The sequence below is a fragment of the Populus trichocarpa genome, chromosome 12 (assembly GCF_000002775.5).
Source record: "Populus trichocarpa isolate Nisqually-1 chromosome 12, P.trichocarpa_v4.1, whole genome shotgun sequence".
Lineage (NCBI taxonomy): Eukaryota > Viridiplantae > Streptophyta > Magnoliopsida > Malpighiales > Salicaceae > Populus > Populus trichocarpa.
The window spans coordinates 1,048,183-1,066,058 of NC_037296.2; the positions used below are offsets into that span (position 1 = coordinate 1,048,183).

Sequence of the window (17,876 nt, forward strand, 5' to 3'; positions counted from 1 at the left end):
TATATTTTCCTTTCTGTGCCCACGAATGAGGCAGCGTTCAAACCAGCATGCATGGATGCTTTCTTTTTTAACTTATCCGTTCAAGCAACCTCTAGTTTTGATGATGGTAGTGCCATTAGAACTGAAGATCTTTTTTTGTCAGGATTTTGACCAGCCACTTCAGGATTTGGAGAAGGCAACTCTTGCTGCAGGGTGGGAGGTGTGGTTGTGGTCTCGCTTGTTATTCTTTTTTTTCTTTCTCTCAATTATTCTGTTAAAAATATTTGAAAATAGTAAAGGTTGTTTTTTAAAAGTATTTTTTTAAAAATATGTTAAAATATTTTTTAAAATTTATTTTTAATATTAATACATCAAAACAATTAAAAAATATATAAAAAAACAATTAAATTTGTTAGAAGCATTGTTTGACAGTATTTCTAAACACAATCTAAATCTGTCTTGGTGGTGCATTTTAGTTATGAACCTTTTGGGCTTATGCTTGATAATTTTAGTGTTCTGAAATTGAGTGGGGGCAACACGGGTAATTTGTTTTTTTATGCTTTTAAACTACAACACTGCTTTTAAAAAACTTTTTGTTTTTTTTTCTTATCATGAGGGTGTTTTGTATTTTAACGTCCTTAGTGCACAGTAGAAATACCTACTTATTATTGAAAGCAAAAAAGAAAGAAAAAGAAACAAACAGATGGAGGGCCATTTTGTAACATCCAATTATGTTGCATGGTAAAATAACACTTGTGCCCTTGATGACAAATAATTTAACAATTGGATTAAAGGGTACTTGTGTCATTTCATTCATGTTTGTTTTTTAAAAATTAATGAGTATGAGTGGGGTTATTTAAGTATTTGTAAAAAAAAAAAAAAAAATTAAGTTGGCTCATGCTGGGACATGTCAATGTGTCGGTTGCTTTGTCATTTTTTAACTGCGTGTGCTGCTGATTGAAGCAATAGAAAAGGCTATTATGAGGTGGCATTAACTTCGGCGTCCCCTCCCTGGATATATAGTGTGTGCACCAATAGGGTTTTCGGTTTGTAATCGGCAACCAATTGTTTTTTTCTTTCTTTTCTTTTCTTTTTCTTTCTTGGTTTTTGCGCCCTCCCACCCGATTTTCCAAGTCAGCCCCCAAGCTTCTATTTCTTTTTTATTTATTCCCTTTGCTTTTGGTTCTAGTTTTTTTTAAATAATTCGTTGAATTATTTTTTTGTTTTAATTTCATCCCTATTAAAAATTTTATCTTGTCAAATATGGTCCCTAGTCTTTTAATTGTTATTCTTTCTGGGTTGGGATAATTTTTAGAATTGCATTTTTTTTTCAACTCCACCCTCCTTAATTATTTTTTTCCTAATAGATTTAATCCTTATTTTTTTAATTATTATTTTTTTATAAAATTTTCAAAATTAGAATTTTTTTACCCGATTTAATTCTTCAACGTTTAATTGGTTTGGATATGACCTTTGTTCAGTTTGTGTCTAATATTTCACGGGTTGCAGGCTTTGAAAATTAACTTGGCTCCACGAGGTTTCCCTAAGATTGCTTTTTTTCTTTCTTTTTTATTTTATTTTTTTTATTTTTAAAAGCTAATATTTTTTCAATTTCATCCTTTAATATTTATTTAGTTGGAGATTGGGTTCCTTTTTTTGCATGTTTTTCTGTTACCTTGGTTTTATTATTTTTTATCATTTAATTAGGTTACCTAAGGCTTTTTTTATTTGTTATTCCTTGTTACATTTTTTAATAAAATTTTATTATTGAATTAAATAAAATTAATTTATTTAATATAGACATATTCTCAAGTTATTTTGTTTTGTTAGATTTCATATTCAGGATTGTTGCTCTAGCGATCCATGCAACTTCTTCTTATGTTATCATTTGTAATTTAATAGTCAGATTTAAACCGTTTCAACAAGTTTTTTTTTTTGTGGTGAGTGATGTTCATAATGAAGTAGCAGTGAGTTTCCAGTGGTTTTTTTTCTTTTGCCCCTGGTTGTAATATCACTGGCTCATTTTTTTTTGTTGATTGTTGTCATATGTTTTGTTTACAGTTCGCCTGCTCTCATTGCATATAATTTAAATCAAATTATTAGATTATCCAGTCTTATTGAATCCAATCGAGTTAATGATTCCAGTATCATGTTTTTTTATAATTTGTTTTTGCTAGAAAAACACATGAATATCTTTCTTATAATTAATAAAAAAAATAATCTAACCCGCAACATAGCGTTTATAATTATCTAGTCTTACCTAATCTGAACCCGGGTTAAGGGTTTCTTCTTTTAAGAAAAAGGAAATTATGTTTAACACTTTCTGAGCAATCCAATCTCTCATGTATAATAATAAGCTTCTCTTACATTTTGCCTGGGAAAATTATTCTCAGCTGAAATAGGGAAGGGAGGTGAATTTTTCTATCCTCCGTTTGGCTGAGAAGGGAATGAGAGGCAATAAATTAACCTTCGATTGGATAGAAAATGGGAGGGAAATGAATATAATTAATAATGATTGTTGTGCTTGTGGTTTTTTTTTTTTATTAACGTGGATGTCCGGCTCAGCTTGCGCGTATCTCGACTAATCTCACAGGCCCTGAAGTTAACAACCATGTAAGTCTCTACTGACCATCATATTAGCAACCACAAGGCTTGAACCTGAGATTACATGAGAACTTGTGATTTGATATTACCTGAATGTGTATATATGCTGATATTATTGAATAATATCACTAGTTGAGAGATAAAAGATAGAGAGTCGGTTTGATATTATAATAATGATTTAATATTATAGGAATGATTGTTTTTTAAAATAATTTTTTTAAAAAATATATATTAAAATAATATTATTTTTAAAATTTTATTTTTAATACAAGAATATTAAAATAATATGAAAATATTAAAAATAATCAATTTTTTTTTTAAAAAAATTAAAACACAAATAAAGAAGAAGCTAGAAGTGTTGATAACTTCTAGGAGAAATTTATTTGTTGAAAGAAAGAGAATGAATTTCTGAAGATTAACAAGGTTTCATGCCATAAGGTTATGATCCAATTCCCTTCCTTTCCATCACACCCCAAACCGGAGATAAGACGTCTCTCTTACAAAGAATGATTTCCAAAGCAAGAAGAAAGGACAACAATTAATTCCCCTCCGTTCACTTCTTTCCTGAATTAAAAAAAAATGGTAATAAAACAAAAGAAATGAGTTATTCGGTAGGAAAACATTGCAAATCGACATTGAAAAATACATGCATGTATAAGATTTTGAAAATCTGGTTTCAAAAAAAAAAAACCAAATTGACTTTGACAACATTTTCATAAATAATAACCTTCAAGGTATAACTAAATTGGTCAAGTTCTAAATTTATTTTTTAAAATTCACCAGCTCGAGTTCCATAAACCTCAAGGTCACTGGAAAATTGTTAATTTCAGGATCTGTAAAATTAGTCGAGGTACACGCAAGTTGATCCGTACACCCACATTAATCTAAAAATTCATGTACATATTAATTGAATTTTTTAAAGATGCAACCCTCACATTAATTTAGTATATTTATAGATGTTGTGCTTAAATGTTATAATTAAATAAACAAATCTCTTTAATCACACAATCCATCTCTTAAAAAAATTATTGATGGTGATTGATATTTTAAATCTACATCACCTAAAATTGGTCCAATATTGTAGACATGTGTATGAATGAATTTAAAATTATCGAAAACAACTTAATTTCAAGATGCAAAATATGATACCATTAATTAAAAAAATATATAATTATTAAAACCGATTTGGTCCAGTGTTATAGGTTAAGCACAATAATTCGAGATAATAAATGATTTTATTTTTTTAAAAATCAAATCATATATTTGACATGGATTAATAACAGTAGATGAACTTTGAGTTTTTTTTTTTTTTTTTACCCTCGATCCGAACAAAGAGACCAGATGGTCATGTAAAGATTAATAACAGTAGAAAAACTGAAAGTTAACTCATTAGATACTTTGAGTTCCAAGTTAACAGGTCAAACCAAACATAAGTGTAAGCAAGTAAGAATATAAGATGGATGACACTTACACAAAAAGCCGGCGCCAATTTCAATCAATCCAATTCCCTTCCAACTAAAAAGATAAGATTTCCTCTTCTTCACTTCCTTTCTTTCACTTTTTCTGTGGCTCTCAAAACTCCCTTCTTCCCTCCCCCCCTCTCTTCAAAACGATAGAGAGAGGAACAGAGAGATTTCTTCTTTTGTTGTGATAGATTCCTTCATAAACCCTAAAGTTTCTTCTTCTTCTTCTTCATCAACAACAATGACTATCACTTTACAAGCTTCCCTTCTTTGCAGACCATCTTTCTCTCTTTACTCTCCTTCAAAACGACACAGCTTTCAACATCCCATCAACTCCCCTCTTTCCCTCTCTAAAACCTCATTTCCCCCCTCTCTAAATCTCAGACTCCGCCCTCACTCAATCCCTTGTACATTGCAACCTGACAATGCTGACCCACTTTCCGAAACGGTCCCTCCGATTTCAAATCCCGAAAAAACACAAGAGGTAGTGGATGTAGTACAGAGCAATGAGAGTGGAAGGGGGGAGGTGGAGGGACATGGAGGTAATTTAGTGGAGGAGAAAGAAGGTGATGGTGGTGGGGTTTATGATAGGAATGGGAGGATTAGAATGGTGGTGTTTTTTATGGGGATATGGGCCACAATGAAAAATGGGTTTCAGAAATTGTTCATGTTGCTGGGTTCTTACTCTTCTAATTGGTGGCCATTTTGGAAACAAGAGAAGAAATTAGAGAAATTGATTGCTGAAGCTGAAGCTAATCCTAAAGATGTTGAGAAACAGACTGCTCTTTTAGTTGAGCTTAATAAGCACAGGTTTGGCTTTAGTTTTTGATAAAAAATTTATAGGTTCCTTTTGCTTTGGTGATGTGTAGTTAAAGTTTGGAGCTTTGATATCTGTTCGGTTTATTGGTTTTGATGTGGTTTTGTTGAAGTTTTGACCTTTTATTTGGTTTGTTATTTTATATATTTGGTTGCTGAGAAATTGGTACAGGAGCTGAGTTTTTTTCTTTTTTCTTTTTAATTTGTTATACTATTTGTTTGCCTACTGAGAAATCGTTTAATTGATTAAAATTAATGGTTTGTTTCTTGGGTTTTGGATTTTATCTGTTGTTTTGTGAGAATTAATAGAATAATTGAATTTTATGAGTTTTTTTGTTTGAAGTTTTAGAATATATTTTTTTAAAAAAATAGTCTTTTGGATGCTTAGAAATTGATAAAGGAATTGAGTTTATCCCCTTTTTTTGTTAAATTTGAAGCCTTCTGTACTAGTTTAGTGTTTTTGTTATTGTTGAGAAATTGGTACGAGAAGTGAAATTATTATTAACTTTTGCAGTCCTGAGTCTGTGATTAAGAGGTTTGAACAAAGAGACCATGCAGTGGATAGCAAAGGAGTCGTCGAGTATCTTAAAGCTCTTGTAGTTACTAATTCTATTGCAGAATATCTTCCTGATGAACAATCTGGAAAGCCTTCCAGTCTTCCTGCTTTGGTAAATTAAAGAACATGTTTTATTGTCGTTCATTTAGTTGGATATGTGATGTTTGTTGCTGTAGTTTTTCTGCACTATATCTGATTGATTAATGTTTAATCTGTAGTTGCAAGAATTGAAGCAGCATGCATCAGGGGACACGGATAAGCCCTTAATGAATCCTGGCATATCCGAGAAGCAACCGTTGCATGTGGTGATGGTAAGAACTAATGGTAAAAATTGTTGTGCTTGTGACTTAGTATTTGGAACAATGTGGTTTAATAGTATCTGCTTCTGGTTTTGGTAGGTTGATCCTAAAGTGTCAAACAAGTCACGGTTTGCCCAAGAGCTTATCTCCACTATCTTGTTTACCGTTGCAGTTGGATTGGTTTGGTATGAGGTCTTGTGTTTCATTTGTGCGCCTGTTTCACTATTCCCTGCTCTATTTCTCTACCTTATAGGATAGAGAATTCATTTTTCAGGTTCATGGGTGCTGCTGCACTTCAAAAGTATATAGGGAGTCTGGGTGGAATAGGAGCTTCAGGAGCTGGCTCAAGTTCTTCTTATACTCCAAAAGAACTGAATAAAGAAATCACGCCTGACAAAGTGAGCTTTCAATGTTTTGTGCCTCAGATATTAGTTCGTATTTTAGAATCTTGCTACCTTCAGTTATACAAGATTGCTTTGTCTGTATTTCGTTATAGGGTGTAAAGAAGATTAATAGTATATGTTTAACTTGTTGGACGTGTTCCTGTTTCTGTGTCTCTTAGCAAGGGGATAGAGCTAGATTATATATTTTAAGTTGGAATAGGAAAGAAGAAAATGGAAACCCTGGTTTACCAGTGGAACTCTTAATTCAGATCAACAGTTACTTGGTTAAAGAGATTATATCTTGGATAGTTGCTTTCTTTTATTCTATATTGCTCTTTTATTTAACGTATAACGGTTGGTCTTGACTTTGATTTATTTGCAGAATGTTAAAACATTTAAGGATGTTAAAGGCTGTGATGATGCAAAACAAGAACTTGAGGAAGTAGTGGAGTATCTTAAAAACCCAACAAAGTTTACTCGTCTAGGTGGGAAGTTGCCAAAGGTTTGTGTGAAATATTGTTGGTTATAATATGTATCATGTGGTTCTGTTTACTGTGTATGGACCCTGTGGTGCGCAGTATACATGTCATAGCTCATATATTGGCCAAGCACAATAGGTTTTGTGTTCCAATTTGTCATGAATAACTTCTATCATTTACCTTCCTGTTCAGCAGTAATGTTCATTTTAATTCTTTTCTGTACATGGGAGAAATGATATACTATTATCTATTGTTCTCTTTGTACTATTCTCTACATGTAAAATACTCATTACCAAACATGTTTTACTTTGGAATTTGAATTTCTTTTTTCATTTCTGAAAACATAGTTTAACATCATTCCACTGCAGGGAATTCTTTTGACAGGGGCACCTGGTACAGGGAAAACATTGCTTGCCAAGGTAACTATTACTTGCATATTTTTTAGATGGGTTTTTCACATGTTATGCCTTTCTTGTCCTCAAATGCTTTGTCTTTAGCTGTTGACCACTTCTATTTTCTGCTATTGGACTTCTGTCTTTGAAGCTCATGGTCTATAAATAACAACCCTTGTGTCATTAACTATACATATCAAAATGACATGCTGAGAGAGTGTAGATTCTAATTTTCATTCACCTGAACAAATCAACCATGTCAATTCCTATGTTCAAGATTGTGTTTTGCAAAATCTCTTAATGGATGCCTATCCTTTCTTGAATTTATGATCATGAGTACCAGTCATCTATGTTTATATTAATATGCTTCTTCTGATAATTGTTTTATCTGGAACCTCAAGGCCATTGCTGGAGAAGCTGGAGTACCTTTTTTCTATAGAGCAGGATCTGAATTTGAGGAAATGTGAGTCATCTTTTACCTTTCAAAGATTCTCTCATTAATTTCTAATAATAGAAAGAGAATTTTCTTAGTATCTTATACTGATGCTTCTTTTCTTGGGGGATGCGACAAAGCTAGTTCTTTTTACGCTTTAATAATTAGCGGTAAATCTTTCAAGTGGCAGCATGAATTTGCATTTGGACTGCTGATTAAGTTCTAGCAGAAGTGTAGAATATGATAGTTCTCTTACTTGGCAGCAAGAATGAAAAAGAGACGCGTTAGTGTGCTTGACCATATTGGTCATGGTGGATGAAATGGGCCTGCCACGTTCACCAGCTTTTGTCTGTTGAGTGGCGCTCTATCACGTTTGAGTAATTGATGCGTGTATAGAAACAGCTTGAGGTGAGTTGATTCTTTCACTTGGTTGTGTTTGGTAGCAACATGTGAATTGTTGAAGAAATTGCTGGTATACAGGATGAGAAAACAGTGACTTGGCTATGTATTTATGAGAAAAGGCTGCAGCCTCAACATGTTTAGTTGTAGGAGAAGTTGCTGGTGGAAAAGGATGCGGAGACAATGAATTGGCTATGTATTTATGAGGAAAGGCTGCAGTGAAGCTGCTGGATCTACTTTTTAATGCCTTAAATTGAGTGATGAAATGCCTTTGTTGTCCTTTGAGTCTCCTGGAGCTCCTAAATGGTTGATCCAACAATAAAGTGGTCACAGCATGCTTGCAACATTTTAAATTGAACATTTGTGCTAAGTACAGATGGTTTTGTAGACAGGAAGACTGCTGGATTGTGGCAAAGACTTTGCATTTTGTAGTGATTTTTGCGTGATATGGAGGGTAGAACAATTTTTGTTGGCGTCTTTTGTGGGTTTGGGAAGGGAGAGATTGTAAGATTTCAGGAGATGTGCTTTTTCTGTAATATCTTTGGTGTATTTGGATGGAGAGATGCAAGGATTTTTAATAATCCTCAAATTGAATCAGTTGTGGCCTTGTGGGATTAGATACTCTTCTCAGGACCTGTTTGCTAGTTATACAAAGGGATTGGAGTGCTTAATTATTCAAAACTAGATTGTTGTTTCTGGTCACTTTCTGGAAGGATGCCTAATTCTCTAATTTTGTTCTATTGAATCCCCATCTTCTAATAAAACTTTCTTTTGTGATCTAAAAAAAATATTTGTGCCTTATCTTGCCTTCTGTACTGCAGGTTTGTTGGAGTCGGTGCTCGGCGTGTAAGATCCTTATTTCAAGCAGCTAAAAAAAAGGTTTGTTTTTTTTTCTTTTTTCTTTCTTGACTATTCAGTTGGGAGAAACAAATTAAAACAAACGAACAGATAAATTTGAAAGCTGTCTTGGTAACCCTTTGTAGGACTCTATTCTCTTCTAGCAAAACAATATGCACTGCTGAACATGACAATGCTTTATGTTGTCTGAGGACATGTTCTTGAAATAAAGGAGTTTTTGTTATGATATTAGAGATCGGTGCACTTAGAATGCATAGAAAAGATTGGCTTTCTCCTGTATGCACCATCGAAATAACATCTTATTGATGTATGTGGTTTTCTATCATTGTTGATGGTGTTTCTTTTCCCTTTCTGCTGGTCTGCCAAGGTGAATAGTCTGCTTGGAGTTTTCTTCTCTCACTATTTTGAGTATTCTAGTTCAGCATATTGATTTAGTCATTCTGCTTTGGCATAATGAAATACACAGCCAGTTATGCAATCCTAAAAATCAGAATAAAAGAAGATTGAGGAATGTGTTAGTTTCCTAAGTCAATCATCGACAACTTGTCTTTAATTACATCCATGATTGAAACTGTGAAGTCAGAACCATATGAATAGACTTATTACTGTGCTTTTCCTTTTTATTGCGCAACTAACACCATTTCATGTTTTGCAGGCTCCATGTATCATTTTTATTGATGAAATTGATGCTGTTGGGTCAACAAGGAAACAATGGGAAGGCCATACAAAGAAGACATTGCATCAACTACTTGTTGAAATGGATGGTTTTGAACAGAATGAGGTACCTATAGACAGGCTTGTAATTTAATCTGTCAATTCATCTCCACCTTTCTAAACTTGTTTCATTTTTTTAACTGCAGGGAATAATATTGATGGCTGCAACAAACTTGCCTGATATTCTTGATCCTGCTTTGACCAGGCCTGGTAGATTTGACCGTCATGTATGTTATATTATTCGCTACTATTTCTTTGAGCTTTTAAAATTAAAATGATAAGGCGTTTCAAGGTGTTTGTAAATGGTTTCACTCAATAAATCCATGAATGATGAGAGAGATCAAGAGGGTCTGCATATACTGTGTTTATATGTCATCTATTTATTATTTGAATTGTTATCCTTGGTGATATGACTAACAAGAAATCTTTTTAGATTGTCGTGCCAAATCCTGATGTTAAAGGTCGACAAGAGATTTTGGAGCTCTACCTGCAAGATAAGCCAATGGCCGATGATGTAGATGTTAAATCAATTGCTCGTGGCACACCAGGCTTCAATGGAGCAGGTTGGTCATTGATTGAAGCAGCATATTTTGTTTTCCTGCACAAGTTTAGTCAATTTAATCAACAAACTTTTCCGTCGCTTCTCATTTTGCAATCAGATCTTGCGAACTTGGTAAACATTGCCGCTATTAAAGCTGCTGTAGAAGGTGCTGAGAAGTTATCTGCTACACAATTGGAATTTGCAAAAGACAGGATAATTATGGGGACTGAGCGGAAAACAATGTTCATTTCTGAAGAGTCAAAGAAGGTATATATCAATCACGAGGCAATCACTCTAGAGTAGTAGGTTTGGATGATTGCAATGCATGTTGATGTTTTTCTATCTATTCTTGGAACTCGTGTTTTTTGGGCTTAATTTATTGGCATAAGCTGAACTATCTTGATTCTTTCTCTTTCTACTTCCACATTTAGTTGGATAACAGACTTAGGAAAGGGGTTTATTATTAACTTATTATCATCAATGGCAAGCAAATGTTCAATTCAGTGTACTAGGATTCATCCAGTGAGATTCATTGGTGTTTATTGCTGATGTTATTACACTTGTTTCCAGTTAACAGCATATCATGAGAGTGGCCATGCTATTGTAGCTTTCAATACTGAGGGTGCACACCCAATTCACAAGGCAACTATAATGCCCCGTGGGTCTGCTTTAGGAATGGTCACCCAGCTTCCTTCAAGTGATGAGACATCAATTAGTAAAAAGCAGTTATTAGCTCGGCTTGATGTTTGTATGGGAGGAAGAGTTGCGGAAGAGCTCGTATTTGGACAGGATTATATCACTACTGGAGCAAGTAGTGATCTTCACACAGCAACAGAGCTTGCGCAGTATATGGTATGTGTTTGCATGTTAAAAGTTTCATTTCTTTTGGTTTATCAAGCTCCCAAACCACATTGAATAAATGGTTACATCTAAGTTTGATTCGATCAATAGGCACAAAATGCATATTAATGCTGATTGCTTAATGCTATGTAAGGTATCAAATTGTGGGATGAGCGAAGCAATTGGACCAGTACATATTAAAGAAAGATCAAGTTCAGAAATGCAGTCACGTGTTGATGCTGAAGTATGTTTTTTGAATCCCTAGTCTTGTTTATGGACTTTTTTTGGGTGAACCTGTGGTCATGGTTTGGAATGATTGTGTGATTTGTTTGGTCCATTCTGTAGGTGGTGAAACTCTTAAGAGAAGCATATGCTCGTGTGAAAGCCTTGCTGAAGAAGGTTTGTTCTTATGATTCAGTATTTTGTTTTTGAAAAGGACACATCCATGTCTATTGGGCATTGTTTCCTCTTGTTTTGTGTTTTGTTCCCATCGGTAAAATTTGCACTGGGCACATCGTGTTAATGGAGCTTAGAAAAGGGGACATGAAACATTCCTTGTATGCTCTCTTTCCAGCAATTTTCCTTAGGAAATTTTGGAAAGCATTCATTTTGAGCAAACATTATATGGAGTGGAAAGTTATGAATATGTCATCAGTTAAAATCTTTCTGTTCTTGTTCCTGCATACACTTTCTACATAAGCTTTGTTGTTGATAGTTGACTTTTCTAATTTTTAGAATTAGTTCACTTGAGTGACAGGCCCTTTTTATGCCTGAACCTTCTGTTGAAGTTGTCTTCTCGTATCTTGAAGGCTCTCTTGCAAGCTTAAGAGGGTTGATTTTGTGGAAATAGGCAATGTTCAGTGCTCAAGTAGGCAAAGTGCCTTCAGTGCTCAAATAGGCAATGTTAATACAACTTTCTGTATTGTAAATTCTAGCAGTCACTGATTTTTTGTTTGATTTTTTGCAGCATGAGAAGGCATTACATGCACTAGCAAATGCTCTTTTAGAGTACGAAACACTAAGCGCAGAAGAAATAAAGCGAATTCTTCTTCCTTACCAGGAAGGACGGCAACCTGAGCAACAAGAAGTAGAGCAAGAAGAAGGGGAGTTTGTAATGGCTTGATCATGCACTCTAATCGACCATGGGGGGAGATTCTGTACAGTATATTTAAAGCAGTACAGGTGATTATTCATCAATCCCTCTCTAATTCTCCCCTTTCATGTTCCATACATAGATACGGTGGGATAGAAATTATATTCATACACCCCAAGCATCCAACAAGCTCTCCCGTAACAACAGAGCTGGCAATGACAGATCGTGTTCTATTTCTTACATGTCTCATCTGAATGTTTACCCCGAAATCGTGGGTAAAATTTTGAACATATAATATTCGATGTTATAGGCAGGGCAGGCTTCATGGTATTCCCTTAAGATTTCCCCCCACATTTCTGGCTCATGATTCTAGTCAAGATTGATATATTCCTTTCTGTTCAATCATCCGTTCTGTGTTTTCTAACCTAGAAAAAATGTGACTAAAAAGCTCCACGCGCAATCCAGATATTGGCAGCAGAAGTGACACCATAACACGTGTAAGAAAGCTCCCTCGTTATATTATGAAGCAGAATGTATACAAGTACATGGTTATGATGGAGAGTTTCATTACATTTTTTACATGGAGAATTGTTGGTGTCTCTGGATTAATGCACTGCCAGATTGGATGGATCTCTTATTGTAGTAATAGCTATTTCACATGAGAGAAGCTGTCGAAGAAATAAAGGTTGGACATAACTCAGTGTAAAAATGCCTACAAGCATGATAAATAATAAAAATAGAAATCTTGATTCTTTCATTGATTTATTAGAAGTTGTCTTGACTGTTCTGCTCTCATGGAAGCTACACTGTCCTGTCAACAAAGAATTGTTATTTCTATTAATGACCATCACAAAGCAGAAGATGGTAAAAAGGGATGTTATATTTGAAGTTCTGAATTTAATCGGGTCGCAGATTGACTTGCAGATCATTTGAATTTGATCGGGTCAAACTTTATCTTGTTCAGTATAAAATCCAGCCTGATCCCGAATCACCGGATTAATCTGTGAAATCAAGACAGTTTAATGATAACCGGATTGATCTGTGAAATCAAGACTAGTTTAATGATACTGGTTGATACTGGGCAAAACCACTCGGTGGGAAAACAGAGAATCAAGCCTAGCGGAGGACCAGAGAGCTAAACTATAAATTTTTGTTCGGATTGAAGAAACTTGTAACTAAAATGAAGATTCAGAATATTTCAACTTGATTTGCATACATCCGAGTTTCAATCTCTGCTAAAATTATAAATAACCAGTTGTGATATTTGTTAACTGTATTTGTAGAGAAAGCATCTGAAATTGAGATGTTCTGTGCAGGGAAACGTGCATGACGATCAAATAATTAGATGCCTTTAGCTGCCATTTTTTAAAATAATAAAAGAAAAAAAAAAGATTTTCTATGATATGGATTGTGACAAAAGCCTTGACGTTTGCTAAATTTAACTAATATAAAATATTCCTTTCTCTTTCGTGCCCATCCTTTTGGTTTCTCACCCATAGATACTTAAAAAATATATATTTTCCATCCAGAAAGTTTTCGAGCATTTGATATTCTTTTGAAGTATTGACATCATAGGGCATTTTGGGTCAAAATAAAAGAAAATTTTTCATGAAATAAAAAATTAAATTTTTTGCAATTAAAAAAAAAGGCAAAGTGTAAAATAGAACCGGTGATAAGAATCATAACTTTTTTTTGTCTTTTATTGATCAGCATCCAACATCTATATTTAGAGGCCGTTTGTTTACGCGGTTGCGGCAACCTTTTTAGCAAACCGCGTAAATAATACGCAAATTACTGTGTATGTGAGCCCGTTGAAACCGCCGGTTCGTGAGAAGCAGCTCTCAGCTGCTTCTCATGCGGCTGTGTCTATATGTCAGGTGATAATTCACCTGGGTACTGTTCACATGAACAGTGTTTCAACTATTCATTGGACCGCGCCCGACCTGGTATTTTTTTTTTTTAAAATTGTGTTTTACTCGAAAAACTATTGTTTAATATTATTCAATAACACTACATAAATTAGAAGGACATGTAGCATTTGCGAAATTTAATCGCAATTCCAATTTTGTTTCTGATGATATTTTATTTTACCTGATTTTGTTGCACGCTCAAAATGTCATGGAAACTATAGTCTTTATCGGATGAATTTCATACGTGATGAAATTATAGATAAGTTAATGGAATAATAAAAAATATTTGATATAAAGTATTATTTATTTAATGATGTAATAATGGTAGTTAAATCTATAATATTTAAATTAAAAACTATCAAAATATATATATATATATATATATATATATATATATATATATATCTTTTTTAGTTATTTTATAACCTCAATTTGAAAAGTATTTTTAACCGAACATATTAAACTACTTTTTATTCAACCTCAATTTTTTTACAATTTTTTTACTAGTTGGTACTAGCTTGAACCGTGTTATGTTGTGGAAAGAAACAATTTTTTATTGTAAAAAAAAATCTTATAAAAATAATGTGTTCAATAAAATAAATTGAGAATGATACGTGACAAATAAATAATAATAAATCTTTTAATTTTAATCAAAGATTGAGTTGAGAAGTTAAGATAAAGAAATTATTTCTTAAAAAAAACAAAGATTGAATATTTATTTCAGTTTAAAATTGAATCCTTAAAGTTTTAATTGTTTGAATTAATAAAAATTGAGCACTAATATTTATTTTGAACATCATGAGAGCTTTATATAAAATCAATCAAAACAAAACATTAAGTTTGATCGCAAATAAAATTAATATAAAGAGATTAAATTAGAAATAAAAAAATTATATAAGCAATTTTTAATTTATTATTATTAACTTTTATCTTGTACTATTTGAACTATTTCACATGATAATCATGAACCAAGAATAAATATAAACACCCTATCTCTACCCATAAACTTAATTTTTATATTACTAACACATTTTTCAAAGCTTGTGCTTAATTTTTATAATTCAATTCCAAATATTAAGATGTTTGACAGGACAATAGAATCGTGTTCAAAGGTTAAAGGCACATATAAGCCCACAAGAAATTACCTCTACTCTCCTGCCATTCCCCATGTTACAGGCTTCATCACCACCAGACAGTATATGGATACAGCAATGACTATGTTTAGCTGTAACAAAACCTGTAAATTGTAATTGAAATTACTAGGAAAAAGACATCACATCCTCTCTGTCTTAAATTACAGCTGTTCTAGATGTTCATCTTACCAAACTTCTAGCGTATTTTGCACCTAAACACAAGGTAAAAAGCAAAAACATGAAATGCCGACTCTTTCCAGCATCAATTTATACAAACATGCAGTAAGGCACCATGACCAAAACCCTCTATATCATCAAGAAAGTGAGCCTGGTCTTTCTTCTTCTTTTTTCTGTCCATTTTCATTAACAAGCATGAGTAACTTGTAAGAGTGTGTGGTTCATGAGCTACTGAAGATATTCAGCATGTAGATTTAACAATGAAAGAGAGGACACAACAATTACAAAGAAAGAGAGTGCAAGAGTGTCTGAAAGATGGAAGAAAATACTACTGCTGCCAGTCGGTCTCTAGAGCCTCCTAGATACAAATGCCCCGGTAGCTTCATCCTTCACAACTGTAGCCTCCACCACATCTCTGGTCTGGAATCTTTTTACATACACTCAATGGGCTCAGTTCGGTCCTGCACTGCATGGCTCTCTGAAACATCAGCTAGTGATTTGAGATTGCACTTGATTAAAGCTTCAACAAAGTAGCATGTCTCGTCCTTCGTATTCCCATCAGGCACATCCACCACGAAAGACTCAATCACCAGGGTCCCTGGCCGTCCATCAATGATCTCTGGATGGAGGGAAATGACTGAAGAATAGTTCTGGGGCAAAGAAAAATAAAACCAAGTTGGGTTCGTTTGGGTTTGCAAGAAAAGAAAGGAGAGATCGAAGAAATCAAGAATTGCGAAAGAGAACAGAGAACTGAGACTTTCAATATGTCACTCAATTGCAACTACCTACCAATATAAAACAATCATATTCCTAAACAATTTAACAATAGTCTCTGTAACTTGGAAGCAGACAATGACAAAGAAAGCAAAACCTAGTTCTGTTTTGGATTCCATTCAAGTGGAAATTTTAAAGAGTATAACATCAAAACATGTCAACCTCAGAGACCCAAATTTCAAAAACATGTTCTATCTGCAAATTTTGAATGGCAACAAATCAACTCTCCTACAGACTCAACATATGTACAAGACAGGCGTGTGAACTTGAGAATTCCAGATCACAAGGCAGAGGGTGCAGCAAAATTTGAACTTTTCAGGAATCTAAAAGTTCAAATTTACAGGAAATAGAGATCAAACATATATATCAAGAAAAAGCAAAGAGCCAGTGGATTCCATACCTTAAGTCTGTGATCCCCGCCAACTATCCTGATGCTGAAGATATGTTCATCATCATCCAGAAGTTCCAATCTTTCAGTACTTGTGGTGGCAGGAAGCCCTGACCTAACATCTACTTCTCTAAGACTCCCAATCTCAAGATTTCCCAGCACAACACACCTGCTGATGAAAGGCTTGTACTTCTGTGGTTGATCAAATCTCCTCACCAATGACCAAACCTATTGGATACAAGGAATATTTCTGGAATAAGTAAACCATAAAAAAACAACTAAATGAAATTAGTTAACTATCAAATTCCAACGAGAATAGAATCCGAGATATTCTTGAAGGGCAAATCGTTTCCGCAATTGAATCCCCTTTAACATGCATCCTTTTTTCGAAATGATTCTCTAATACAAACCATCCAGATGTCTGGTAAGAACAGTGCATGAAAAAGACATCCATGGCACATCTCACGTTATTCGTCCCAATTAAAAAGTGAAAAGGAACAACTAAATGAATAGTTTCAATTAATTAAATTGTAGTGGACTGCCTGGTTTTCTTTACTTCAAACTTTAACATTTTTCTATTGGACAGAACTCAAACTTCTGATTCTTCAGTTCCATGATTTTCCAAGAGCCTAAACAGTACAGTTTAGAAAAGAGTGGCAAAATGGAAAATTCACAGCTGTGCCTGACAAAGACTCGAGAAATCATAATGAAGAAAGAAAACCAAAAAAAAAAAACTGATTTTAAGAAAGAAATTTGTGTTTCATTGAATTCGAGAGGAAACAAAAAAACAGAAGACCGATACTTGCATATTCCAAACCAAAATGTTAAATTGAAGTATTGAACTGTAAACATTGTAATTATACATCCAAAAAATGAATAATTATCTCTTTCCTCTTTTCCTGACTTTTCTTAGCATCCAAACAGAAGTCGAAGGAAGAGGTTCATTAATCAAAGACACAAAAAACGAGAAAAACAACTCCATAGTCAATAGACAGTCATCTAAACTAAAAAAGGAAACATGATCATAGATCAGGACCAATCCAAAAATAAAAATAAAAATAAAAAACCACACTTTCAGAATCTTCACATACAAAACACACTTAAAACCAAAGCAATGACCAATATAAAGAAAACCCAGAAACCAAAATCCAAAAGAAAAGACACACACACATACATATCAATACATACAGCACATGGATACAAAAATATAGAAAATTAAAAGGAAAACCGGAAAAAAAAAAGTTGAAAACTTTACAAGATGAACTGGAGCTTTGATGTGCTTGACAAGAGCAGAACTACACTGATGGTCAGCAAGATCACCATGTTTGTGATGTCTTCTTATATATTCACTCTCAACACTTCCTATCCCTCCTCTTCCATTACTATTTTCATTCATTTTCTCTCTCTTTTTCCTTCAAAAAACAAACGCTCTTTATTTCTCCCTTTCTCTATTGACCATGAAAGATATCAATATAGTGACAACAAACCACTCTGTATCTCTGCAAGAATTACTTCTCTATTTCGCCGGAAGTCTTCTCCAGTCACCGGCCGGTGAGAATTGTAACGAAGTTTATGGTGTTGTGTGTGAGAAGAAATAACCTCAAATCCTTTCTTATCATATGATATCATCACCTACCTAAAATTA

At 33.8% G+C, this 17,876-nt stretch overlaps 2 protein-coding genes across 4 annotated transcripts; one reads left to right on the forward strand and one right to left on the reverse strand.

Moving 5' to 3' along the window:
- The first annotated feature begins 4,053 nt into the window (after nt 1–4,053).
- On the forward strand, nt 4,054–12,606 carry LOC7485221 (ATP-dependent zinc metalloprotease FTSH 11, chloroplastic/mitochondrial). Of its 3 annotated transcripts, none has more exons than XR_008056971.1 (18): nt 4,054–4,856; nt 5,377–5,530; nt 5,637–5,729; nt 5,817–5,902; nt 5,992–6,115; nt 6,483–6,602; nt 6,948–6,998; nt 7,373–7,434; nt 8,625–8,682; nt 9,317–9,442; nt 9,522–9,602; nt 9,809–9,938; nt 10,035–10,183; nt 10,487–10,768; nt 10,911–11,000; nt 11,102–11,155; nt 11,724–11,938; nt 12,160–12,606. XR_008056971.1 is itself a non-coding variant. In XM_006376567.3 (17 exons), exons 1-17 carry the CDS (start codon nt 4,288–4,290, stop codon nt 11,877–11,879), a joined length of 2,385 nt encoding a protein of 794 aa, XP_006376629.1. In that variant the 5' UTR covers nt 4,054–4,287; the 3' UTR covers nt 11,880–12,606. The 3 variants fall into 3 exon arrangements, 1 of the variants encoding a protein (XP_006376629.1); XR_002977128.2 differs by having other exon boundaries at nt 12,315–12,606; XM_006376567.3 differs by having other exon boundaries at nt 11,724–12,606.
- Nucleotides 12,607–14,985: 2,379 nt separating this feature from the next.
- Nucleotides 14,986–17,876, reverse strand: LOC7485222 (abscisic acid receptor PYL8). The gene is made up of 3 exons (XM_002318344.4): nt 17,487–17,876; nt 16,244–16,459; nt 14,986–15,719 (listed from the first exon to the last, which is right to left on the reverse strand). Exons 1-3 carry the CDS (start codon nt 17,625–17,627, stop codon nt 15,501–15,503), a joined length of 576 nt encoding a protein of 191 aa, XP_002318380.1. The 5' UTR covers nt 17,628–17,876; the 3' UTR covers nt 14,986–15,500.

Excerpts from the sequence above, each read along its gene's own strand:
- LOC7485222 (XM_002318344.4), bottom strand. The coding sequence starts at position 17,627 with ATGAATGAAAATAGTAATGGAAGAGGAGGGATAGGAAGTGTTGAGAGT. Across the intron at positions 16,460-17,486 it reads TCAAAGCTCCAGTTCATCTT|GTTTGGTCATTGGTGAGGAG; the intron begins GTAAAGTTTTCA and ends TGTATCCAATAG. Across the intron at positions 15,720-16,243 it reads GCGGGGATCACAGACTTAAG|AACTATTCTTCAGTCATTTC; the intron begins GTATGGAATCCA and ends TCTTTGCCCCAG.
- LOC7485221 (XM_006376567.3), top strand. The coding sequence starts at position 4,288 with ATGACTATCACTTTACAAGCTTCCCTTCTTTGCAGACCATCTTTCTCT. Across the intron at positions 5,730-5,816 it reads AACCGTTGCATGTGGTGATG|GTTGATCCTAAAGTGTCAAA; the intron begins GTAAGAACTAAT and ends TGGTTTTGGTAG. Across the intron at positions 9,939-10,034 it reads ACCAGGCTTCAATGGAGCAG|ATCTTGCGAACTTGGTAAAC; the intron begins GTTGGTCATTGA and ends TTTTGCAATCAG.